This window comes from Fomitopsis serialis (assembly GCF_022376445.1).
Source record: "Fomitopsis serialis strain Sig1Antser10 chromosome Unknown B0H18scaffold_39, whole genome shotgun sequence".
Lineage (NCBI taxonomy): Eukaryota > Fungi > Basidiomycota > Agaricomycetes > Polyporales > Fomitopsidaceae > Fomitopsis > Fomitopsis serialis.
This window is the reverse complement of record NW_025954999.1, coordinates 44,584-67,745: the sequence shown is the minus strand read 5'-3', so window position 1 is coordinate 67,745 and position 23,162 is coordinate 44,584. Positions and strand designations below refer to the sequence as shown.

At 54.4% G+C, this 23,162-nt stretch overlaps 7 protein-coding genes across 7 annotated transcripts; 5 read left to right on the top strand and 2 right to left on the bottom strand.

Annotated features, from left to right (window-relative positions):
• The first annotated feature begins 54 nt into the window (after nucleotides 1-54).
• Nucleotides 55-1,337, top strand: B0H18DRAFT_1010924 (NADH-ubiquinone oxidoreductase complex I, 21 kDa subunit-domain-containing protein). Its single transcript, XM_048028955.1, has 6 exons — nucleotides 55-261; nucleotides 316-417; nucleotides 473-637; nucleotides 688-700; nucleotides 763-1,104; nucleotides 1,260-1,337. Exons 1-5 carry the CDS (start codon nucleotides 117-119, stop codon nucleotides 836-838), a joined length of 501 nt encoding a protein of 166 aa, XP_047892654.1. The 5' UTR covers nucleotides 55-116; the 3' UTR covers nucleotides 839-1,104; nucleotides 1,260-1,337.
• Nucleotides 1,338-1,339: 2 nt separating this feature from the next.
• On the top strand, nucleotides 1,340-2,963 carry B0H18DRAFT_1010918 (NAD(P)-binding protein). Its single transcript, XM_048028954.1, has 6 exons — nucleotides 1,340-1,750; nucleotides 1,827-1,919; nucleotides 1,977-2,247; nucleotides 2,318-2,523; nucleotides 2,581-2,822; nucleotides 2,940-2,963. The coding sequence occupies exons 1-5, from the start codon at nucleotides 1,539-1,541 to the stop codon at nucleotides 2,693-2,695; spliced, it is 897 nt and encodes a 298-aa protein (XP_047892653.1). The 5' UTR covers nucleotides 1,340-1,538; the 3' UTR covers nucleotides 2,696-2,822; nucleotides 2,940-2,963.
• A 507-nt stretch (nucleotides 2,964-3,470) lies between these two features.
• On the bottom strand, nucleotides 3,471-5,809 carry B0H18DRAFT_1010915 (P-loop containing nucleoside triphosphate hydrolase protein). Its single transcript, XM_048028953.1, has 8 exons — nucleotides 5,695-5,809; nucleotides 5,378-5,464; nucleotides 5,272-5,319; nucleotides 4,566-5,210; nucleotides 4,279-4,511; nucleotides 4,103-4,182; nucleotides 3,901-4,046; nucleotides 3,471-3,845 (listed from the first exon to the last, which is right to left on the bottom strand). Exons 1-8 carry the CDS (start codon nucleotides 5,753-5,755, stop codon nucleotides 3,601-3,603), a joined length of 1,545 nt encoding a protein of 514 aa, XP_047892652.1. The 5' UTR covers nucleotides 5,756-5,809; the 3' UTR covers nucleotides 3,471-3,600.
• Nucleotides 5,810-5,945: 136 nt separating this feature from the next.
• On the top strand, nucleotides 5,946-6,457 carry B0H18DRAFT_1085406 (ribosomal protein L21-like protein; the record flags this gene model as incomplete). Its single annotated transcript, XM_048031914.1, has 2 exons — nucleotides 5,946-5,964; nucleotides 6,027-6,457. 2 exons carry the CDS (start codon nucleotides 5,946-5,948, stop codon nucleotides 6,455-6,457), a joined length of 450 nt encoding a protein of 149 aa, XP_047892651.1.
• A 59-nt stretch (nucleotides 6,458-6,516) lies between these two features.
• B0H18DRAFT_1085405 (uncharacterized protein) lies at nucleotides 6,517-9,611 on the bottom strand (the record flags this gene model as incomplete). Its single annotated transcript, XM_048031913.1, has 14 exons — nucleotides 6,517-6,564; nucleotides 6,591-6,617; nucleotides 6,673-7,200; nucleotides 7,251-7,346; nucleotides 7,401-7,538; nucleotides 7,588-7,995; nucleotides 8,059-8,340; nucleotides 8,411-8,644; nucleotides 8,696-9,083; nucleotides 9,132-9,232; nucleotides 9,284-9,346; nucleotides 9,400-9,419; nucleotides 9,473-9,551; nucleotides 9,600-9,611. The coding sequence occupies 14 exons, from the start codon at nucleotides 9,609-9,611 to the stop codon at nucleotides 6,517-6,519; spliced, it is 2,424 nt and encodes an 807-aa protein (XP_047892650.1).
• Nucleotides 9,612-11,077: 1,466 nt separating this feature from the next.
• On the top strand, nucleotides 11,078-13,652 carry B0H18DRAFT_934070 (cytochrome P450; the record flags this gene model as incomplete). Its single annotated transcript, XM_048041769.1, has 9 exons — nucleotides 11,078-11,119; nucleotides 11,204-11,328; nucleotides 11,389-11,880; nucleotides 11,933-12,316; nucleotides 12,385-12,414; nucleotides 12,465-12,912; nucleotides 12,963-13,367; nucleotides 13,429-13,534; nucleotides 13,581-13,652. Exons 3-9 carry the CDS (start codon nucleotides 11,556-11,558, stop codon nucleotides 13,650-13,652), a joined length of 1,770 nt encoding a protein of 589 aa, XP_047892649.1. The 5' UTR covers nucleotides 11,078-11,119; nucleotides 11,204-11,328; nucleotides 11,389-11,555.
• A 2,320-nt stretch (nucleotides 13,653-15,972) lies between these two features.
• B0H18DRAFT_1119744 (metal resistance protein YCF1) lies at nucleotides 15,973-21,969 on the top strand (the record flags this gene model as incomplete). Its single annotated transcript, XM_048033981.1, has 29 exons — nucleotides 15,973-16,239; nucleotides 16,310-16,857; nucleotides 16,905-17,151; nucleotides 17,209-17,421; nucleotides 17,457-17,647; nucleotides 17,709-17,808; nucleotides 17,863-17,896; nucleotides 17,952-18,070; nucleotides 18,126-18,440; nucleotides 18,476-18,483; nucleotides 18,536-18,615; nucleotides 18,669-18,742; nucleotides 18,806-18,867; nucleotides 18,922-18,980; nucleotides 19,041-19,218; nucleotides 19,273-19,801; nucleotides 19,860-19,918; nucleotides 19,975-20,107; nucleotides 20,160-20,206; nucleotides 20,259-20,441; nucleotides 20,495-20,657; nucleotides 20,714-20,929; nucleotides 20,986-21,039; nucleotides 21,095-21,185; nucleotides 21,245-21,489; nucleotides 21,541-21,565; nucleotides 21,619-21,709; nucleotides 21,766-21,823; nucleotides 21,883-21,969. 29 exons carry the CDS (start codon nucleotides 15,973-15,975, stop codon nucleotides 21,967-21,969), a joined length of 4,476 nt encoding a protein of 1,491 aa, XP_047892648.1.
• Between the last annotated feature and the right edge of the window lie 1,193 nt (nucleotides 21,970-23,162).

Below are 23,162 nucleotides of genomic sequence, written 5' to 3'. Positions count from 1 at the left end.
GCCTGCCCTGAAGTCACGCGCGCCCCCGCGTGTCCGGCGCTGTCGCCCACAGCGAACAACATCTCCTGCTCGTCGCCGCCAGGGCTCAGCTCGCTGCCTGGCCACTCCCGCCCATCATGCCTCAGAAGGTTATCGAGACACCGTATCCTCTCATTGATGCGGACCCGCACGCCTCCCGAGTGATTCGTTACATGCGCCCCTCGGACTACGGTGTATGGGCCACCGCAACGGGTGCTTTCCCTGCTGCGTTGTACTTCTGGGGTGCGTAGGCCTGGCTCAGACCGCAAGGGACAGGACGAGATGACGTTGCTGTAGAGGTGGCCGACCCCACAAAGTTCAAGCTTCGTACTCACCTCAAACTCGGCGGCTTGTTCGGGTTCATCGGAGGGTTCTTGCTGGCTTACCAGAGGTCCAGCTGTGAGTTCATCGCATATGCTGGTCGTGCCTCTCTTGACGTCGATTGATTCCTAAGTCCGGTTCTGGGGCTGGTCGGAGAACAAACGCGAGGAAGAGAGAGACTTCAAGGAGCTGAGTGCCCGTGCTCAGCAGGGTCTTCCCCTCTACGGCGAGTCACCCCAGCCCGAGTGGATCCAAGCCTCTGCGTACAGGAACTCCGTTTTCTCCCAACTGAAGTTCGGTGAGCAGAACGCATCCCCTGCTATGCATCATGCTCATTCCGTCGCGCAGCTGTATTCCCTATGTAAGTGTCGCGAACGGCAAGTGAGGCTCTGCTAACGAAATGCGTACATTTCCACCATCCAGGGTGAACCTTGTAAACCATCCGCACCACGGTACAGATCCCGCAAAGTACAAGCCGAAGGCGGATGAATCGTCGTAGACTCAGTACGCCTTGTATCGCTTGCTATTCCTTCGGCCATACTGCACAAACCATCGACCCTTGCGAATGACTTCAGTCTGTGCACTATAAGGACTTCGCTTTGTGCAGCTTCTGCCTACGTATCACGAGCGTGCGCTGCACAGCCCGCACATCCTCGCCGTCAGTCAACACAGTACTCCAGGCTGCATTCTGCCTAGAGGTGAATCATTGGGGGAGAAGGATTATTGGAATGCTCGAGAATGCAGTGCAAGCGAAGTACTCAGCCGGTGAGCATCTTCTATCCGCGCGTTGTTCCAGACCGCACGCATGCCAGCAACCGTATCACGCTTATGAGCATGTGTCTGGCATGCTGGTACCTGGGCTATGCATCGCTTCAGAAAGGTTAACGCCTGGCTTCTCTGCGGTCTGCCTACTCTGATGACTCCTACTGGAACGTCAGTTCCGGACGACTGCTGTTCATGAGGCTGAATTTGATCAGGCCGTTTGTTTACAATCAGTTGGCGTGAAACTACGTCTCGTCGGGCCGTTCGTGCCACCCATGTGCAGACCACTGCTCCCACACACTCAATCGAGTCCTAGGGACCACTGTTATTGGCAGACGTAGATAGGAGCATCTCACGGACGTCCGAAGGCTACTGGCGGCATAAGGGAAGCAGCATAGGCATTTTGCGACCTTTCATCGTCTACCAGTACTATCACCATGTCCCATTCTCTGCTCCTCGAGAATATGTTCCGCCTCTCAGGCCGAGTAGCCCTTGTAACAGGCGGCGGCACGGGTATCGGCTGGATGATCGCGGAAGGTCTCGCTGTGAACGGTGCGAAGGTGTATATCACTGGACGTCGCAAGGATGTACTGGAGAACGCGGCCAAGAAGTTCGCAGATCAGAACAAGGGCAAAGGTTCGGTTGTGCCGTGAGTAGTCATTTGAACGACGTGTTGTTAACGTTATACTGGACTGGGGATGACAACTGATATTCGCGCCAAATAGTCTGGTGATGGATGTAACAGACAAGGCTAGTATCGCTGCTGGCCAGAAGGTTGTCCAAGCGAATGAAGGCAAACTCCATATACTCGTGAACAAGTAAGTAGTCAACTTCCCTAAGCTTCGTATTGTTCTGGATACTCACAGAGTCTTCAGTGCAGGCATCAGTGGACCCTTGACGCCCTGGTTCAACGATACCTCTGCCCCACAGCACAAAGACCCCGAGACCCTAGGGCAAGCATTCTTCGACAGCGCGTCCTACGATGACTGGTCATACGTTTTCGGCGTGAACACGTTCTCCGTCCACTTCCTGACGACCGCGTTCCTCGGCTTGTTAGCCAAAGGCAGCGAGGATGAGGAACTGTACACATCCAGTGTCATAAACATCACGAGTCTCAGCGGGAGCAACAAGCTCGCACAGAACCAGGTATATAACATATCTCCGCTTCGCTTCGCTCCATCAGATCATGTACTCATGAACGATATGTCACGGGCAGTTCGCCTATAATGCAACCAAGGCGGCCGCCACACACCTCACCAAGATGTTTGCGACGGAGCTCGCACTGAAGAAGATACCCGTCCGCGTGAACAGCGTCGCACCCGGCGTATACGAATCCGAAATGACATACCCGCATATTCCCCCGGAAGACGTGGACAAGATCGGCAAGTCCATCGTACCCATCCCCGCGCGTCGGGCTGGAAGGTGTGTTTGACATCCGTTGTCGAATGAAACGCCGTGGCTTGACAGGTGTGACTCCAGACCGGAAGAAGTGGCTGGGACGGTCATCTACTTGGTGTCTCCCGCAGGATGTTACACGAATGGCCAGGAAATCATCGTTGATGGAGGATACACTGCTGTGAACCCAGCTGTGTGACGCCGGTGAAATGAGCGCTATAGCCTTGTTGTAGGATACGGCAAGTGGTGGTGTATACGCACGAACGAACGTATCACAATTGCATTCGGCCCTCAAGGCCTCAAAGTCTCAGGGCTTTGACTAAGTCGTAAGTTTGGTCCTATTCGTGCACATGCATACACGGTGTACCTCAGTCATCAAGCTACAATTTGAAATGCCGAGGCGCTGTAGTTCTGAACGATGGTACATGCTTGGTATATGCAAGTGTTGCAGAACGCAACCTAGACACCTGCAAACCTGAAGACTACCATGATTCATGAACGTTTGAACCGTGACGAGTACGCGTTCATTGGCAAGACGACTAGAGACCCCTACATTTCGTCTACATTGCAAGGAATGAAAGCCGCCAAGCATAGTCATGCACGCCAGCATTGATGATAGGTAGTTCGGTACTCGGGTTCCCGGCGCTATGTACGGGGTACTAGTCTGCCGCTCTACATCTACCACCGGAACAGCACTTCCTAGTCGACTGTCGAACATGCAACGGAAACCACTCCTTGTGGAGAACCGTTTCGGAGCACATTTGGGATCCAAAGTTTGACGAAGATGTTATATTTTCGGTCGACGAATTTCCTTTTTTGGTAATTGTGGCGATGTTCGTTGAATATCCTTCGGATTTTCGGCATACCTTCGGACTTCAAACATGCTCCGAAACGGTTCTCCAACCAGGAGCGTTGTTCATTGCATGTTCGACAACCAATTCCCAAGTATTGTTCCCGGTGTACTTTGAGTTTGCTTCGAGCACAATTAGACGAGTATAGCATCGTCCTATCTCATTGCAACACTGAAAGACGCAGGTACGGATAAGATAAAACTAGAATTTTGTTGCTGGATCATCGCATTCTACTGCCACTACCGAGGGTCCTCTACGACGTGAACGACGAAACGTGGTCCTCGACGACCTTCTTGATCTTCGACTCGAGCTCGGGCGTGATCTGGCCGCCGGCGATCTCTTGCAGGAGCGCGCTCTGTGCCGACGTCAGGTGCTGGCGGAACTCAGCCTCCCACTTCGTAATCTTGTCGACGGGGACAGCGTCGAGAAGACCGTTGACACCGGCGTAGATGATGGGGACCTGGATCTCCATCGACAATGGCTGGTACTGCCCTTGCTCTACAAGCCGGACATTAGTCGCCGCACAACACGGCACCTCAACTAAAGCACTTACTGAGCAGCTCAGTCAAACGAGCACCACGAGAGAGCAGGAAGCGAGTCGACGCATCAAGATCGGAACCGAACTGAGCGAAGGCAGCGACTTCACGGTACTGCGCAAGGTAGAGCTTGAGCGAACCCGCGAACTTCTTCATGACCTTGCTGTATTTCGAATTGTCAGTCACCGTAGCGCCCAAGCCAAACAGACCATGACGTACGTCTGTGCGGCCGAACCGACACGGGACACGGACAGACCGACGTTGATGGCGGGACGGACACCACGGAAGAACAGCTCAGCCTCCAGAAGATCTGGCCGTCGGTGATAGAAATGACCTGTCGACAACGTATCAGACTTGCCGGAGGCGTTAGAGGGGACACAGCAGTGTAAACGCACGTTCGTGGGAATGTACGCGGACACATCACCACCCTGGGTCTCAATGATGGGGAGAGCAGTGAGGGAACCGCCGCCGAATTTCTCGCTCATCTTCGCCGCACGCTCGAGGAGACGAGAGTGAAGGTAGAAGACATCACCGGGGTAAGCCTCACGACCGGGGGGACGACGGAGCAGCAGCGACATCTGACGATAGGCGACGGCCTGCTTAGACAAGTCGTCGTAGATGATTAGAGCTACATTCACTATGAGCCAACTCGTGCGAGATCCAATGACATTTTATGACATACCGTGCTTGCCATTGTCACGGAACCATTCACCCATAGCACAACCCGAGAAGGGAGCGAGGTACTGGAGAGGAGCAGCCTCCGACGCAGTGGCAGCAACGATGATAGTGTACTTCATGGCATCGTTCTCCTCAAGAGTCTTGACGAGCTGGGCGACGGTGGAACGCTTCTGGCCGATAGCAACGTAGACACAGTAGAGTTTCTTCTCCTCGTCCTGGCCATCATTCCACCTCTTCTGGTTGAGGATGGTGTCAATGGCCACAGCCGTCTTGCCAGTCTGACGGTCACCGATGATCAGCTCACGCTGGCCACGGCCGATGGGAACCATGGCGTCGATAGGCTTAATACCAGTCATCATAGGCTGGTTGACCGAGCGACGGGGCAGGATACCAGGGGCCTTGAGCGAAGCACGGCGACGTTCGGACGTGTTGATGGGACCCTTGCCGTCAATGGGGTTGCCGAGTGCGTCAACGACACGGCCAAGGATCTCGGGGCCGACGGGAACGTCGACAATTTGGCCGGTACGCTTGACGGTGTCGCCCTCCTTGATGAGACGATCGTTACCGAAGATGGACACACCGACGTTGTCAGCTTCCAAGTTCAAGCACATGCCGCGGACGCCAGAGCTGAATTCCACCATCTCCTCGGCTGTAGGACACGACGCGCTATTGAACACAACGCACGACGCGGTGGATGAATGTAGACATACCCTGGACATTTCTCAGACCCCATACACGTGCAATACCGTCACCGACGCCTAGGAGAGAACACAGAGTAAGGATCTCGTTCTGTTGCACGGCGGGGGAAGAACGTACTCAGCACGCGGCCTGTCTCCTCGACGTTCGCGCCCACAGAAGAGCCAGCTATGCGGGACTCGAGAATTGAAGACACCTCAGATGCAGCTACGCGTGACGTGTCACACCGGATTGCACAAAATCGTCATAGCACAGACGCGATTGCAGGTAACGAAATAAGACACGTCGCCCACATTGAATGGCCCGAAGCACGCACCAGCCTTCGCCGTTGCATACGAGCGAGTTGCAGCAAAGGGAGCGACGCGGCCAGCGCTCTGAATTTTGCGTGAGATCATAGGTCAGAGTGTGCAGCCCGCGCAGAACGGCGAGCTCGCGACGCACCCGGGGAGCGGCCAGCGCGGCTGCGCGCAAAGAGTTTCTGAGGGCGACTCTGTGCATGGGGGAGAAGGAAGGTGGAAGACGAGGACGAGGGGTCGTTCGTTGACGTTAGTCGCTAGGGTGTTTTCGGGTCCCGGGACGTCGCCTTACATGTCCACCTTTCAAGCTCCGCCCCAATTCCTGTTTTCCCAGGCCCGCCCGGCTCTCCCGACCGCCGTATTACCCGTCCCCGCCGCTGTCTCTGCCGGCGATGGCGTCCCTTTTCAGAGGTGAGTAGTGCCGGCCTCGTCGCGCTGCACGACGCTGACGACGGCCTCACCACCACCACCAGCGCCCCTGCGCGCGCTCGCGACCCGTGCGCTGCACACCGAGGTGGCGCAAATGCCAGCTACGACACCGCACGCGCTCTCCCTCATCCGCTCACAACCCGCACAATACGTCGTCGCCTCTGTTGCAGGCCGAAAATACCTGCTCGCACCCCGCGACCTCCTCACTGTGCCCCGCCTCAAAGATGTGCAAGTCGGTGACATCCTAGCACTCTCGCAAATCCACGAGGTCGGCTCGCGCGAGTTCACCATGCGCGGCAGTCCCACCATACCGCAGGAAAAGGTCAAGGTCGAGGCGACGGTCGTGGAGCACACGAAGGGGAAGATGGAGGTCATCTTCAAGAAGAAGCGCAGAAAGGGCTATCAAAAGACCATTAAGCACAAGCAGACATACACGCGTCTCAGGATCGGGCCCATTGATATTGTAGACCAGTAGGACAGCTAATGGACAGCCATTTTTCTCGGAATACTACAGTACAGTGTGCGAGGCCATACCTATATCTCGCCCTCCTCAGGAGTCTCAGCACGCGCAGGTAGGTCTTGCTGCTTCGGCGGTTCCTGCGGGGCACTTCCGGAGGGACACTGTACCTCGGTCGCTGCAAATATTCACCACATCAGTACCGGACAATTAGTTCACCTGGAGGAACATACCTTCTCTGCCCGTTCTTCAAACGGCCTGTCCTCATACATGGATCGATCGCGCTTCTCGCGAGGGTCCTCTCGGTAAGTCGACGCGCTCCGCTCCCGGTCCTCCCTGAACGGCGGTGCCTCAGGTGGAGCAGGCACAGCAGGATAGTCCTCGTAGTCTCCTCTCGAGCCACGATGATCCCGACGCCTGTCATCACGTTCATGCTCGCGATGATGCCTCGACGACTTATACGGGTAGTCCCGCTCCTTCTCGCGCTCCTTCTCGCGACCGTAGTATGCCTTGTCACGCTCGCGCCCGTACTCTCGAGACGACCGGTGCGAGTGCGTATCGTGGTCGTCGTGTCCGCGGTGCGACCGCGAGCTCCGAACATCCTTGTCATCCCTGTCTCGGTCGCGGTGGTCACGGTCGCGTTCACGGTCACGGTCACGATCTCTCTCGTCGCGGGAGTCCTTAACTGGCTCTTTGCGCCTGCGACTTGCTGTCGAGCCGCCATCCTCGGATTCTCGCTCGCGCTGCTCGCGAAGACGCTCCTATTGCATACATGAGGGCATGTCCACAGGGAGTCTTCAGACGCACATACCTTCTGGCGTTTAACAAACTTCGAATAGGCCGCTTTCCTGCCATCTTCGTCCTCGAGTGCTTTGAACTCAGGCAGCTCTTGGATGGAAGGAAGAGCCTGGTGATAGGGTCTCAACGGCATGCCCACAAAGTTAGAAATTGAGTAACTTGCCTCGTCATATGAAAGGTTGATATCCAGAGGCTCTGGGAGCTTCTTGAGGGCATACCGCAGGTCGTCCTGCAAGTGACGTAGCCGTCTCTCGGCACGCCGTTTTTCGTCCGCCTGCTGCTTGAGTGCTTGACCGTGCAGCTGCGTGTAAGTTAGTAACAATCGGCATCACGGTTGTATGCAGACTTACCGTGCGATAAATCTCTTCGAGCTCTTCCTCGGAAAGCTTCCCAACAGCCTCGTCATTATCTTTCCTGACGACAGCCACGAACTCGTCCAGGGCCGTCTCCGGAGCAAGATTGAACAGCTTGACACCGCCCTCCTGCCCGTCGGCCATCTGGACATCCCCGTCCGCACCTACTTGCTTTTCCTCCAGCAACTTGTTGTGTCGATTGATCGCGCCCTCCACGACGGTGATCTTCGCGTCAAGCTTTTGGTCAAGGTCGTCGACCGTGTCCCAGAAGAGCTCGAGCGGGTTGGAACCGGGGTTGCCAAGAATGTCCAGGTAGCGGGCGTCGTTAGCTAAGGCGGGATAGACGTCTTTCCACTTCGTACGCGACTTGATCTCGCCGGACTTCACGAGACTCTGAAGCAGGTCCTACATGACGTCGCGATATCAGTCGTCCGAAATCAAGAGTCTCAGTAGCTCGGCAACACCTACCCTATATGCCTCACGCGCCTTGCGCTCCTTGCGCGTCTTTTCCACCTGCGAGCGCCGCATCTGCTCCTCGAACTCCCGCTCACGGACTCGGCTGTAGTCTTCGAAGGCCAGGAGAATGTCAAGCGTAGGCAACATCTGCAGTTCCGGGTCGTCCTTCCACTCGTCAGAGTCGAGCACCATTTGGTGGGCTTGACGCCAACGAGTAGTCACATCCACGTCGAGTCGCTTGAACAGCGCCATGACCTTCCCGACGCTACGGGCCCGCGCCGCACGAGTCTCTTGCTGTGAATCGTTGCAAATATACATGTAGACTGTCAAATCTACCGGATAACCATCATGTCAGAGCACGTACCACCTCGCGCTGCCTCAGTTCAGCGACGTATTCCTCGAAGATGAGCCTCCGCTCAGCCTCGATCTTCGCTTGCTGCCAGATGGGATGCTGTGCGAACAGCCTGTCTGCATTGGCAAACGTACTGTAATGGAAGACGTTTGGGTTGCCTTTGAGCATGTTTCTGACGGCGGGACGTAGCTTCGAAAGCCGCGCGTCACGCTCTTCCTGCTCCTTTGCCCGGAGGTTGTCCGTATACTGTTATATGGTGTCAACGTGTTTTGAGGACTTCAGAAAGAAGACGCATACTTTCTGCCAAGCAGCCTTCTTCTCCGCCAGAGTGTTCAGTGCTTTGTACAGAGGATCAGTGATGATAGCACGCATCGTCTGATCCCACGTCCAATTCGCATCCACGCCAGCCTTGCGCAGCAGATGCGTAAACGCCTTTTCTCCCTCCTCCACCGTTGTAAACCCATTGTGAGGTATCACGGGGTCGTCAGGTAGGTTTGGCCGCGCAGGCAGAACACTAGTATTTTGAAACGGCAATGCACCAGTGTGTGCAGCAACAGCGAGCTCGGAGTTTCCGTTTGCCTGAGAACCGGGGGCGGATAAGGATGGATCAGCGCCTCCCATAGCAGCAGGTGCACCTTGCATTGGAGTCCCAGCGGCGGTGAAAGCCGGAACACCGCGGTTCGTGCTTCAGAGTATGTGAGCATTTGCGGGTGCGCATGGAGAGAGGACATACACTAGAGCATTTGCGGGTTGTGTTGTCCCTTCCTTCTCTACCTTCTCCAGGACAAGGAGCAGCTCGTCGGGCATGTCCCATTTCGACTCCTTCGTGTCGGTCTGCAAGAACGGAGTTCGGGCATACACCTTGGGGAATAAGGTGAAACGTACGTTGTAGTAGTATTTCCTGCCACCCGAGATGTACTCCTTCCATTTCGTCTGGTTCAAGGCTCGCTGTGCAGTGTCAATCGCAATGGTCTCTAGAGATACAGCTGAAGGTCAGTCACCTCGAATGGTGTCTTCAAGTCTATAGAGCACTGTAAGTATGCATTACCACAACGCATAAGCCCTGTGGCGCACCATCTGGTTTCTCCCAAACACTTTCCCTGGTGCCGGTGTTGAACCAATAGGTTCTTCCCTCCGGGTTACGGTGTTCTGTCTACTTCATGTTAGAGTCAATACGTATCTGTGAACGGTGAGCACTTACCCAAACGTTCATATTGCCCTTCAATGATTCAACTCAATGAAGCCAGTGAAGATGGACGAGCTCCGAGGGCAGCGATTCTGAGGTGATGGGCCGAAGTTGCCGTGCGCTGCAGACAGCGTGGGAGTCACCTGCCTATTTCGGCGCTGAGAGGTCTGCCCGTCACGGTCCTCCGAGTCCAGGCACAGCGGCCGCGGTGTCACTCAAAAGCTAGCCAAAGCTACATATCCTTGTTACCTTGTTGACAAGTAAGGTCATTGTCAGTCACTTATTCGTACACGGATACTCACTTTTGCATGATCAGTGCGGGTATTGCTGGCCCGCTCTTCAATGGCATGAGTGCGCCGCAACACAAAGACGCGCCGCGCCGGAGACGCTCGGACGTGCACTGTTCGACAGTGCGTCCTTCGACGACTAGGCCGACGTATACACAGTGAATACATCCTCCGTATGTATACTTCGTAACGGCCGCGTTTCTCGGCTTGTTGGCGAGAGGGCCAGGACGTCCCAGGATACACTTCTTTCGTGATCAACCTTGGCAGTATCAGTGGCAATACGCTTACATAACTCCAAGCTTCAAGCTTAACGTTAACTCAGACTCGGAGTTACACAAGAAATCAAAGCTGATTGCAGATCGGATCGGTGGCGGTGGCGGCGAACAGTCCCAATAGGGCATTGTACTTATATTGACTTGACACAACGGTTGAATACGACCGTCCTCTTCCCGGTCAGCGGCCTCCGCCACGAGTACTGCGGGGATCATGCAACCTCAAACTCGAGATGCACTCCGACACCACCTCACTATTGCCAGTGGAAGAGATCAAACAAAGCAAGAACTAGGGGTCGCCCAACGACGTCTGGGCCTGGTCGACCGTGCCACGTTCGTACGACTTCGTGCACCGAGGATACATCTACTCACAAATGTTTAAACGGATATAGTTCAGACTGTGTGATGAAACATACAGATATACGGCGGTAGCGATAAGTCCCTAATTTACCCAGGGTCTTCTGTTCGACGTCTCCAAGCCCTACTGATCTCTGAGGACAGGGCGATTAAATTTAACGCAGAGGGTGGGTCTGAGTACCGAGTACTAAATCACTGGACTGGGTAGCAGTGGTCACAGGGTATCATGAAAGCCTGGTCATTCATCTGCGTCCTTCGTTACAAGCCAGAGGCCAATTGGGCGAGTTCACGTCAACCAGCATGGAATGACTGAATACACGAGGCTCCGGACAGGTCACAGCTCAGACATCGGTGCTGTAACCAGAACAAGCGGACTGCGGTGTCTCAAGCTGCCGCTTCGGATACGCGGGATAAGGTGAACAGTAATGCACATCGATTTTTCCGCTTCCGTCGCATCGGCCATACAGCTGGCAAGATTTGCACCACCTCGGTGCGGTCACTGACGTACGTATTGCAGAACGCGTCGAGCCTGTGACCAGTACATGGCTCACACGCCTTTCATTTGCTCCGTTGAAGTCTACACATTACGAGGTTTCGCAAGCCTTCGGCAAGCAAGAAGGTGCGAGATGCCGCTTCCATGAGTTGCCGTTGGCCTGAAGTATACTGAACCCTCCATATAACCATCTGCCCTGTGCCCTCGCAGTCGTCAAACTTGTCTGGTGCAAGACTGCGTCTCGATTGAAAGAAGTGGTTCGAGAAACAAAGAGGAGAAGATTTCGATGGACCCGGAACGATTGGTCAATCGGCTGGCAGGTCCGCACAATATCCGTGAGTCTCTTGTGAGCATTGTCGTCTCCCGAGGCCGAGCTGATGCTTCCCATGCCAAAGTTGTCGACCAACTCGTTTCGTTGTGAAAATCTAGACCTCACGATGCATACCGTCTGCAGCTTCTCCAGTCCGACCATCACGCATGGCTAGCCACGGTGCGGGTTCTCTAGTTCCAAGCGCCTTTGCACTCGAAGAGCCGTAGTCGAAGGAGTCAGCGGCGTGAGGTCATGGGCGACATAAAAGCCACGAACTCATGGGAGTCTCACCAGGCTACCTCTACACCCTCAGGCCAAATCGTCCTGTCTGATCTCGAAGGCAGTATGCCGGCTTTTCACCAGTTGACCTCCGAGATTACGGATAACCCTTTCTTATTACTGGCCATTGTACCGGCGGCACTTGTCCTGGTCCAGCTCGTTGCCCACTTCAAGGATGCTTCCGGATTGCGCTCGTACCCAGGGCCGTTCCTCGCCAAGTTCACGGATGGTTGGATGTTCTGGGTGGTTTCTCACAACCGCTGGTCAAGCGCAGTCGAGAGTCTGCACCGCAAATATGGTATTTATCTCATAATGAATCAGACTGCAACGGTTAAATTCTACTGGAACAGGCACCTTTGTCCGTCTCGCCCCGAATCACGTCTCTATTTCCGACCCAAGGGCCCTTAGTGCGATCTACGGCCACTCGGCTGGCTTCGTGAAGGCGGGGTTCTACGACGTCTTCTCCAATTTCCGTGTTGGCAATATCTTCAGCACTCGGTCGCGCACTGAGCACGCTCGGAAGCGTCGCATAGAAGCGCACATGTTTGCACCCCAGAGCATCCGCGCGATCGAGCCCATCTCCCACGCGCACGTCTCTGAGCTCCTCCGTCAGTGGGACTACCTGGCATCTCGCATGCAGGAGGCTCAGCATGGAGCCGGTCCTCTCAAAGGCCAGCTGGGATCCACTACCTGGAACGTGGAGAATGGCCGCGTGTGGATCGACTGCATGCCTTGTACGTGTCGCACCTCGGCATAAATGGTTGGCTGTGAGAAAGCTGAATTCATATCGTACCTCGCTCAGGGCTCAACTTCTGGGCCTTCGACACCATTGGTAAGTGGTCTACGGCGATGGCAGGGTGCTTACTCACCTCCTCGCTCCAGGTGACCTCGCGTTCGGTCTTCCCTTCGGCATGCTCAAAGCCAGCAAAGACGTAGCCAGAGTTGCGAAAAATCCTGAAGAAGGTTTCAAGGCGATCGAGAAGTTATCCGAGGGAGCGGAGAAGCTTTCAATCGAGGAAGAAGACATACCTTACATCAAGGTCCTCAATACGCGCTCCGAGGCAAATGCTCCTCTGGGGTGCCTTTCGCGTACTTGGCAGATGATCCTGCAGCGACTCCCGGGGTACAGCGGCAATCGAACTGCAGGTCAAAAGCTGGCGGCTCTGTCTATTATGGCTGTCGCACGCCGCTTGGCCAACCCGAGTGGCAGGCCGGACATGCTCCAGAAGCTGTTGGACGCACGGAACGACGACGGGAAGCCGTTGAGCCCGGTGGAGTTGAGCGCAGAGGCCTTCGTGCTCATCGTTGCCGGTTCGGATACCATTGCTAAGTACGCGCGTCCGTACCAGGCATTGATTGCTTCGCTGACGCGGACTGCAGCACCACTTGTGGGACAATGTATTACCTTGCTCGCGACCAGCGAGTACAGGCAAAGCTTCAGGTAGAGCTGGATGCGGCGCTCGCATCTCTCGATTCCGAAGTCGCTCCATACGACGCCGTCAAGGATTTACCTTACCTTGATGCGGTGATTTTCGAAGGACAGCGCCTACATTCGACCGTAGGTGCCGGATTGCCTCGTGAGGTTCCTGCCGGTGGCGCCACTGTCCTTGGGCACCATTTCAAAGAGGGCACATGGGTGAGCGTCCCGCTCTACCATCTTCACAGGGACGAGTCTATCTGGGGCGCGGATGCGTCTGTATTCCGCCCCGAGCGCTGGACCGAGGCTAGTCCTGGACAGAGGAAACAGATGATGGACGCGTTCGCTCCTTTCTCTATTGGTCCCAGGTAAGATCGTAGACTCCGATCAGACATCTCACATGGCATCGTTGCTGATGCCGCGAATCAGGGCGTGCATCGGCCGGAGTCTTGCCATTATGCAGCTTCATATCATCTTGGCCACGCTCGTCCGCCGGTACGAGTTCGTCCTCAAGTCTGCCGCTCCGGTAAGTATCGTTATATTCGCACTCGCCACTTCCAATGAAATTGGGACCTTCACAGCTCCAGGTCCGGGACTCCCTTGCTCGGAGACCGCTGGAATGCATAGTCGGCATGAAACGCAGGAGCATTTGACGTTATGAGACGGGGCTAGAGCTTGACGAATGTCTATGGTGTGCCAATGTGCATGTGATCTTCGCTTGACCTATTCAATTCGATCGTGGTTCCCATAAACGCGTTGGCTCGAGTTTCAACCATCGCGACAATTTATCCGTCCAAACAAATTGAGGCAGATGTGATACATGTAACTCACACCCAGGCTCCTCCCCATTCACCTGCGGGTAGAGGGGATGCATTCGGGTACGCAAACACAATATTTGCTCATTCTCGATCCGAAGTCCTGTATCCTATGGTGCGGGACGCCTAGCCACCACTACTTATGTACAACGGTTATCGTAGCTTCAATATTCACCGGATTTTAAATCTGCTCTGGTAGATCGACTCCGTTTGATGAGTAGGAATTTCCTACCAGACAGATTTTTTTTAAACACGATATTGAGCAAGTTGTTACACCGAGAATTGGCCACTGGGCGTCTATACATCCTGATATAGTAAGTACGTCGGCGCTACGTACTACCCGCGTCGAACTGGCGAGCAAGGGTGACCTTGAAGGGTCTCTGGGACACGCCTGTGGGACTTGTACTGCTTGGAGCTGAACTGCTTCACACGGAATCGTGCGTCCTTCGCTCCAAGCCCCATGCGATAAGCATTCGTCCACTGACTGCTGATGTCTGCATTGCCACATTTGCCAGACGGCGGGACATCACGGTGAGGAAGGTCCCCGGCAATTCCCCTAAGGGTACAGTCCCGGACAAGCAAAGGCGACAATCTGTATAGCGCTCGAACGCGACTTTTCCGCAAGATTCTGAGTGCAGGATCGAACTCGGAGGGGCTGAAAACCCCCAAAAATCGACCTCCGAGAATTTTCCCACGATGTTTTGGGCGCGCCAATTTTTTGGACCCTTTCTGCGACGACTTGTAGGGCGCTAAGCACCAGCAGAACCGTCAACTCTGAGTCCAGTGTCGCCTTTGCTGCTGTAATATTTCAGACCGGTCAGTCGGCAGCCCCAGAAGTCGGCGAGTTACTACGCTCGCCAGCTTGTATGGTCTGCAACGGAGACTAGCGAGTTACCTTACCAAGTAGGGAGCTGCCGGATCGGGTCACCGAAGCGCTCGTCTCGCCACAATTTCGAGCCTTTCCAGGCAGGTGCCGACTTCTGGCGGCTGCTGACTGATAGGCTATAGAGAGGGCCAACGACATGGAGAGGTCGGTAGCCGGACCATGCAGAGCCTGGATTGGGTTTGGTTGTGGAGAGCTGACACTCAAGTACCCAAGTACTCAAGCTCGAGCATGGGTGTAAAACCTCCGCTAATTCCCCATCCTTCCAGTTGTATAAGTATGTCAGCGACACTAAATCGGACTCCAACATGTATCCCTGGTCCATAATCCCAATAGTACTCCTTCTGTACTAAGTATTACTTTTGTCAATGTTCGATAGTGACTCATCATACCGAACCGATTCTCCGAGTCTGTTTGTGGGGCGCCGGATGGCCTAGCGCCAAACTTCTTACTCAATTTATGAGTCCAAATGTAATGGGGGGGTTTCTGCTCTCGACGGAATCATACACAGCTCATCAAACGGAGCACAATGGTAATTTTCCCGTGACTTTTACGAATTGTTTTGGGGTGCGCCAAAATTTTGGGACCCAAAATGGAAATATTGCTTTTGGGGGCAATTGGCTCGTGCAATTGCGATCATTACGCATCAGAAACACCACTTCTACAGTTACTTTCACGATCAGGCACTTACCGAGGCCCAGATAAGTCGAACAGAAAAATTGTCGCCTTTGCTTGTCCGGGACTGTACGAACATCCGGACCCCTCAAAATCGGCCTCGGCTACCCAACGTTTTCGACCTCCAATACCCAACATCGGACAAGTGTCATCACGTTTGGTGAGGAGCACCACAAATGGAGTAAACTGAATATATATAATATTTAAATCCTATTATTGATGCGGTGCCGGGTCAATTTGGCCACTGTGCAAAAGTAGCGGCGCTTAGGCGTCCCGCACCATAAAATGTACTAGTTGATGTATGTCACGTGCATCACGCAGCGGGCGGGGATGGAAATAATTGATGGGATGTGGCTGAGGTGTGGCGGGTGAGGATAGGGACACAGAACAATGAACATAACTGCACTCTCGGATTCATCCCTCTTACCTCCCGAAGACGAATGTGGAGGGGCCTGCGTCGCACCCGTAGCACTGCTGGCATAGATTCTGCTTAACGAGTACTTGGGTGCGCACATTATTTTACTTAATTCCTCGACTACTTATCGGGTTTCTCACGCAAGGCGCGCGCGAGTTTGGGCAAGCATTTTTGAAACAACGCCCATGTCGCCATCTATTGCGTGCTCATCGTGCTCGACGTCGTCCTCGCTGCCAATGGACTCCCCTGCGCGATGCAACAGCCCAGAAGGCTGGGGCCCGGTCTCGGCAGCCCGCCCATTCGATCTTACACCCTGCTTCGAGGAAGGCATCCTTCTCTCCACGCTCCTTGTCCTCTTCGTCGTCGCGGGTGCGTTCCGGTGCTGGGCATTACGACGTTGGGAAGTATTGCCAAGGTGTCGAAGGAGCCTGTGGGTGCTGAGGGCCAAGCTCGTACGTTGTTGATCCGCTCGTCGGGAACCGAAGAATGCTTAATTTCTGCGTGGCATGATCTGTCTTTTAGATCCTCCTCGCTCTCGCGTGCGCGGCGAGCTGTGCGAACCTAATCTTTGTGGTCGTCACCCACAGACCGGTCGCGGTTATTCAGAGCTATGTTCTCGACATTCTAGCGTTGTTCGTCGCGCCCTTTCTCACCTACCTCAATCACCACCGGACGCGTTCTTCCTCCACGCTCCTGCTCCTCTTCTGGCCTTTTCACACTGCGTGTACACTCATATGGTGTAGAACAGTAGCGGTAACCTCGCTATATGCTTTCGTGCCTGTCCTTGCTCTGAAATGCGCGGCTACCACCCTCGGACTCGCCGCATTTACCCTAGAGAACCTTGGAGTAGAGTTCTCACCTGAAGACAAGCCACAAAGCGCCGAGAAAGACCATGTAGAGAGCCCGTTGCTCACGGCGAACGTCTTCAGCGTGTGGACGTTCGCGTGGATGTCCGACCTCATGAAGAAAGGTGCGAAGACCTACATCACGGAGGATGATCTACCCTCGCTCGTGCCTAAGGATGAGGCTGCGAATCTCGGTCGGAAGCTGCAGCATGCCCTGCAGAAACAGTGAGTCTGAACGTGAACATGTGTCAACTCTGTTGACCGCCGTGCAGCAAGGGACTTTGGATGTCGCTCTTTGTCGCGTACGGACGGTCCTATGCTTTCGCAGCGCTCCTCAAAATCATCCAGGACTGCCTTGTTTTCTTGCAGCCGCAACTCCTTCGCTGGCTCCTTGCATACATATCAGAATACCAGATCGCGCGCGCGTCAGGGCGCGAGCGACCGAGTGAGCTCGAGGGCTTCGCCGTTGCCGTGATCATGTTCTGCGCGTCTGTGGTACAGACGATATTCCTGCACCAGGTATTTATTGAAAGGTTCCAACATTGTGATCTTGTGGTTGACATGAGGGAATCATAGTACTTCCAACGGTGCTTTGAGACGGGTATGCGCGTGCGTGCGGGCCTCGTGGGTGTCATCTACCAGAAGGCACTTGTGCTCTCGAACGACGGGCGCGGACGCGCTTCAGGGGACATCGTCAACCTCATGTCGGTCGACACGACGCGTCTGCAAGATCTCTGCACGTATGGCCTTATCTCCATCTCCGGGCCTTCCAGGTCAGTTTCCACAAGTGTGTGCGTCCGAAGACGTCTGACGACTAGGGCCAGATCACGCTTGCGTTTATCTCGCTGTACAACATCCTTGGCTGGGCGGCGTTTGTCGGCGTCGCCATCATGATTGTCTCCATCCCGCTGAACACGCTCATGGCACGGTTGCTCAAGAAGCTGCAGGAGCGCCAGATGAAAAACAGGGACAAGCGGACGAGGCTGATGAGCGAGTTGCTGGCGAACATCCGGAGGTGCGTGCCTGTTCCGCAGTGTGTTGGCTGAGGAATGGCGCTGATGAGGGTTTGGTCGTAGCATCAAGTTGTATGCGTGGGAGAACGCGTTCATTCGTTGGATCATGCAGGTGAGGAACGAGCAGGAGCTGAAGATGCTCAGGAAAATTGGCATCGTCACTGTGCGTTCATTATGTTATTTGGGTGAGATGCGTGGTCGTTGACGGCATGTCTAGTCTCTTAACACATCCCTCTGGGGAGGCATCCCACGTAAGTGTTCTAAGACTTTCGGTCTGAGTGACAGCGATGAATGTCGACTTCGCAGTACTTGTTGCCTTCAGCTCCTTCGCGGTCGCGTCTGTAACATCAGACACGCCATTGACCTCCGATAGGATCTTCCCCTCGATCTCCCTCTTCATGCTCCTCAGCTTCCCGCTAGCCATGGTGAGCCATTGTCTCTTTTTTTAGCCAAGGATGGTCTGGAACTGAGCCATCCCAGTTCAGCCAAGTCACCTCGAATATCATCGAAGCCCTCGTCTCCGTCCGGCGTCTCTCCGACTTCCTGAGCGCGGACGAGCTGCAGCCTGACGCGCGCGAGCTCGTGACGAATGCCAAGCTCCAGCTCGGCGACGAGGTGCTCGCGATCGAGGACGGCGAGTTCTACTGGAGCAAGGATGCGCCCCAACCCACGCTGGAGGACGTAAACTTGACCGTGCGGAAGGGCGAACTGGTGGGCGTCCTCGGGCGCGTCGGGGCAGGGAAGACAAGCTTGTGTTCGGCGATCATTGGGGAGATGATGCGTACAGAGGGTGAAGTAAGGTTGTCTGGGTGGTGTCATATGCGCCGCAGAATCCGTGGTGAGTGAGCTGTCGCTCTCTGAGCGTGATGTGCTTGAAAGTTTTGATATAGGATCATGAGCGCGACGATTCGGGACAATATCTTGTTCTCTCATGTGTATGACCCCGAGTTCTACGAGCTGGTGTTGGATGGTGGGCTCTGTCCTCCGATGCTCGTGGGATATGCGTTGATGATTGGGGCGAAGCTTGCGCACTGCGACAGGATCTAGCATTGTTGCCAAACGGCGATTTGACCGAGGTCGGTGAGAAGGGTATCACGGTGCGTCGCGAGTGGTCTGTGCAGCTATTGTAAGGTGTTAAACCTCGTTCGTGGTCTGGATAGTTGAGTGGCGGTCAGCGGGCACGCGTTGCGCTTGCGCGTGCTGTCTATGCTAGAGCGGATCTGTAAGCCCGTCTAGTCCCTTTCAAAAGACAGTGCAGTTGACTAGCAAATAACAGAATCATTTTAGACGACGTCCTCGCTGCAGTAGATGCACATGTTGCACGTCATGTCTTTGGTATGTTCCCTCTCCTAGCGTGGCCTGCTGACTGCTCATTACGCCTCTGGACGCCATCAGATAATGTTATCGGACCTCATGGTCTCCTTGCAACGAAAGCTAGAATTGTCGTCACGAACAGCATACACTTCCTCAAGCAATTTGATAAGATACTGTACATCCGCAGAGGCATAATTCTCGAAACCGGAACTTATCACGATTTAGTCAACAACTCGGATACTCAATTGTATTCACTGATGTAAGTCACGAATCCTTAGGCGATGCAGACGGGTGGGTTAACCTTTTGCTACAGAAACGGCCATGGCAGCCTAACGACCTCGGGGATGTCGACGCCCTTCCTGGGAGACACTGCAACTCCGTCTTCCGAAGGCGACACTGCGGTGGACTTTTCTCGTTCCCTCACAGAAGAGAAGCTTGAAACTGTCGACACCAAACTTGAGCGCCGGAAGAGCTTTTGCAAGGCAACACTCATAGATAATCTGCCGACGCGCACCGTCTCGGATGGGATAACGAAGGAGCATAGCGAACAGGGCCGCGTCAAGGCTGATGTCTACCTCCAGTACATCAAGGCTGCCTCTAAGACCGGCTTCACGTTCTTTGTAGTCTGCATGGTGCTCCAGCAGGTCACCTCGGTGCTCGGCAACAACACGTTGCGTGCCTGGGGCGAGCATAACCTGACCACCGGCTCAAACAAAGATGCGTTCTGGTATTTGATGATGTATGGCCTATATTCGTTGGCATCGAATCTCCTCGGAACTGTTGCGGCCATCTTGATGTGGGTCTTGTGTTCAGTGCGCAGCTCTAGGCTTCTGCATGATTCCGTATGTGTATTGATCAAGTCTGAAGTACAGTATGAATATCCTGACGTTCTAATCTTAGATGCTCAACGCCGTTATGCGGGCCCCATTGAACTTCTTTGAACTTACTCCTACCGGCCGGTGAGTCTGACCAACGTTTCTGATATGATAATATCTATTGACACAGATTGATTCAGGATCCTCAACCTCTTCTCGCGAGATACATACGTCGTGGATCAAATCATTGCCAGGGTCATGCAGAACACCATTAGGACAGCGTGCACCACCGCAATCATCGTCCTCGTCATCGGGGCGAGCTTCCCGCTTTTCGTGAGTACGGTCTTAGCTTCTGATAGTGTCAGCTCTTACAGATAGTGTTCAGCTAATTGCTGTGCCGCCCTTGGCTTGGTTCTACATTCGCGTGATGATGTATGTTTTACGGTGCCGATGGTCTCGGAAAGTTCCTTACATCTATCAACAGTTACTATCTCTCGACGTCGCGGGAGCTCAAGCGACTAGATGCTGTTTCTCGTTCGCCGATCTTCGCTTGGTTCTCAGAATCGCTCAACGGCCTCTCAACTATCCGAGCTTTTGGTCAGCAGAACGTGTTCATACAAAACAATGAACGCCGTGTCGACCGCAACCAAATATGCTACCTGCCCAGGTTTGTTTAGTCTTCCATTCTAAATCAAGGCATGTTGCTGAAATGCAATATAGCATCTCCGTCAATCGCTGGCTTGCAGTTCGCCTCGAATTTGTGGGTGCCGCGATCATATTCATTACTGCGACGTTGGCGCTTGTGGCCTTGGTAACGAGCGGGGTCGATGCGGGTCTTGTCGGCTTCGTGCTGTCCTACGCATTGAACACGACGGGGTCTCTGGTACGTCTCGACAGAGGGTCTCAAAGGTCTTGACAGCTGACAACCTGCGCTCGAAGAACTGGCTTGTGCGATCTGCAAGCGAAGTTGAGACGAACATTGTCAGCGTCGAGCGAATACTCCATTACATCGAGTTGGAGCCAGAAGCTCCAGCAGAGATTCCCGATGTTGTCCCGGAGAGCTGGCCGACGAAAGGCAAGATTGAGTTCAAGGACTACTGTGCGAGGTACCGCCCCGAGCTCGACCTGGCATTGAAGAACATCTCTGTCACAATCGTGAGTCGTTCGCATTCAATATTGTAATAAGGAGAGCTCACAGGGGGTCAACGTAGAATCACAGAGAGAAAATTGGGATTTGTGGTAGGACTGGATCCGGGAAGTCTACTGTAAGTAATGAAGGTGCTAGTGGCTGTGCGAGCGTTGCTGATACTGTCGGTGAAGCTGCTACTCTCGCTCTTCCGCATCATCGAGCCTGCATCTGGCACAATATACCTTGACGGCGTAGACATCACGAAGATTGGCCTCCACGATCGTGCGTGCTTGCTCGTACCTGCTTCGCTCGTCTTGCTTCACAGAATCTGTTATATGCAGTCCGATCGTCTATCTCAATCGTGCCGCAAAGCCCCGACCTGTTTGAGGGCACGATTCGCCAGAACATCGACCCAACAGGGGAGCACCAGGATGCCGACATTTGGGTCGCGCTCGAACAGGTCAATCTGAAGGCATTCGTGGAGTCATTCCCCGAAGGGTTGGATGCGCCTGTACGGGAGGGCGGTTCGTCGATGTCGGCGGGGCAGAGACAGCTACTGTGCTTTGCTCGGGCGCTTCTGCGGAAGGTACGGGCGGCTTGTGTGTGCGTTTGCATGTGTACTGAGTCATCGCTTTAGTCGAAGGTCCTGGTTTTGGATGAAGGTGAATCGAACTGCGTTGTGTTGGAGATACGACACTCACGATAGAATATGCAGCGACCTCTGCGGTGGACTTGGATACTGACAAAGCCATCCAAGACATTATCAGAGGTCCTCTATTTGCGGACGTGACTATGCTCACCATTGCGTACGTGCCCGATCAATGCACGCCTTCCACTTCACTCACAGGTCACATTGATATAGGCATAGAATCAATACGATCATGGAGTCGGACCGCGTACTGATCCTCAGCGCCGGCGAGGTGAGTATATGCGCGGTATAATTTGCGTATCCTATATTAGCTGACGCCGGTTGTCTCAGGTCACCGAGTTCGATTCCCCGAAAAACCTGCTGAGCAACAAGCAGACCGCGTTCTATTCGCTGGCGGCCGAAGCCGGACTGGCATGATCAACAAGCGAAGTGCCGCATTGCACAGACCCCGGATGCGGTAGGGTATATATGGTCGGCCGCAGGCAATCGCAAGCTCGTACATGGTGCGCGGTGCACAGCTGAGGGCCAGGAAGCGACCAGGGGGGCCTCGACTGCCGCGCATCATTTATAGGTGGAGTCGGTACCTGCAAGTAAGTACACGAAGTACTGGTAGAAGAATAGACGTCAAACAGACGGGATGTGAAATCAGGTTGGTTCTTGGCGCGGATGTCAATGTTCCTCTGCCCATACGTCTTTTGGTTTTTCTTCACGAACGCAGACTGAAGCTGTCCGACTGCACTGGGACTGGGTGCCCGCTTGCTATCCTTGTCTTCGTCATGGAACGTTACTTTCGATTCCACAGCTGCGTGCAAGGCACTGCTGCCAGTGATGATACGGGGCGTCGCCGTATCTCCGCCAGCTATGTGCTCAGCGTTCGTGATGGTCTTACAAAAAGCAAGTACTTTCCGCTTTACGGCGTATTTAGCTGTTGGCTGTCTGCTCGTGATTTCTGTTATTCTGCATCCGGTCTAACTACTACTGATCGCGAGCTCGTCTCCATACGCTTCCCCGAAGATGAACCGGGGCCCCGCAGCGTCTGCTCGTCGGCAGCGGTTGCCCTCAAATCAGCTCCGACATTCCTCCCGAGTTCTCGAGGCAAGTCTCGAGGGTAAGCCCTCTTCCTACCGTTAGCAGCGCGGGCCGGTTGCCCACATGTCTGTATTATATCAAGCCTCCGACGTGAGCCCGACTCTTCTGCTCGAGCGTTCAAATTTAAAGCGTGGAGGCTTACTTCGATGAAGGAAGCCGGTGCCAGTGGGCCCGGAGACAGCGGTATGTCCCGGTCTGACTGAATCAGTGGTCATACTATTCATCTAAATGGTCGCATATGTTGAGACCACAGACATATTTGGTTCATCAACAACGCCCTCTCCAACTACGTGCAGTACGTCACTGGCGGCGTCAAGCAGGGTCATCTGGGATCTCTCCGGGCGGTACGGCGGCTTTATGGCAGCTCGCAGGCCATGGCATCGCAGCGTTCACGGTCAGCTGCTCGATTTTCCGCGGACCGTGTACGCCCATTTTATCGGGATTTACGCACATCCTACAGTGCCGTTTGACGTCCGACCACACCAGTTTCCCGCTTACCGTGCTTCCTGATGACGGTCCCT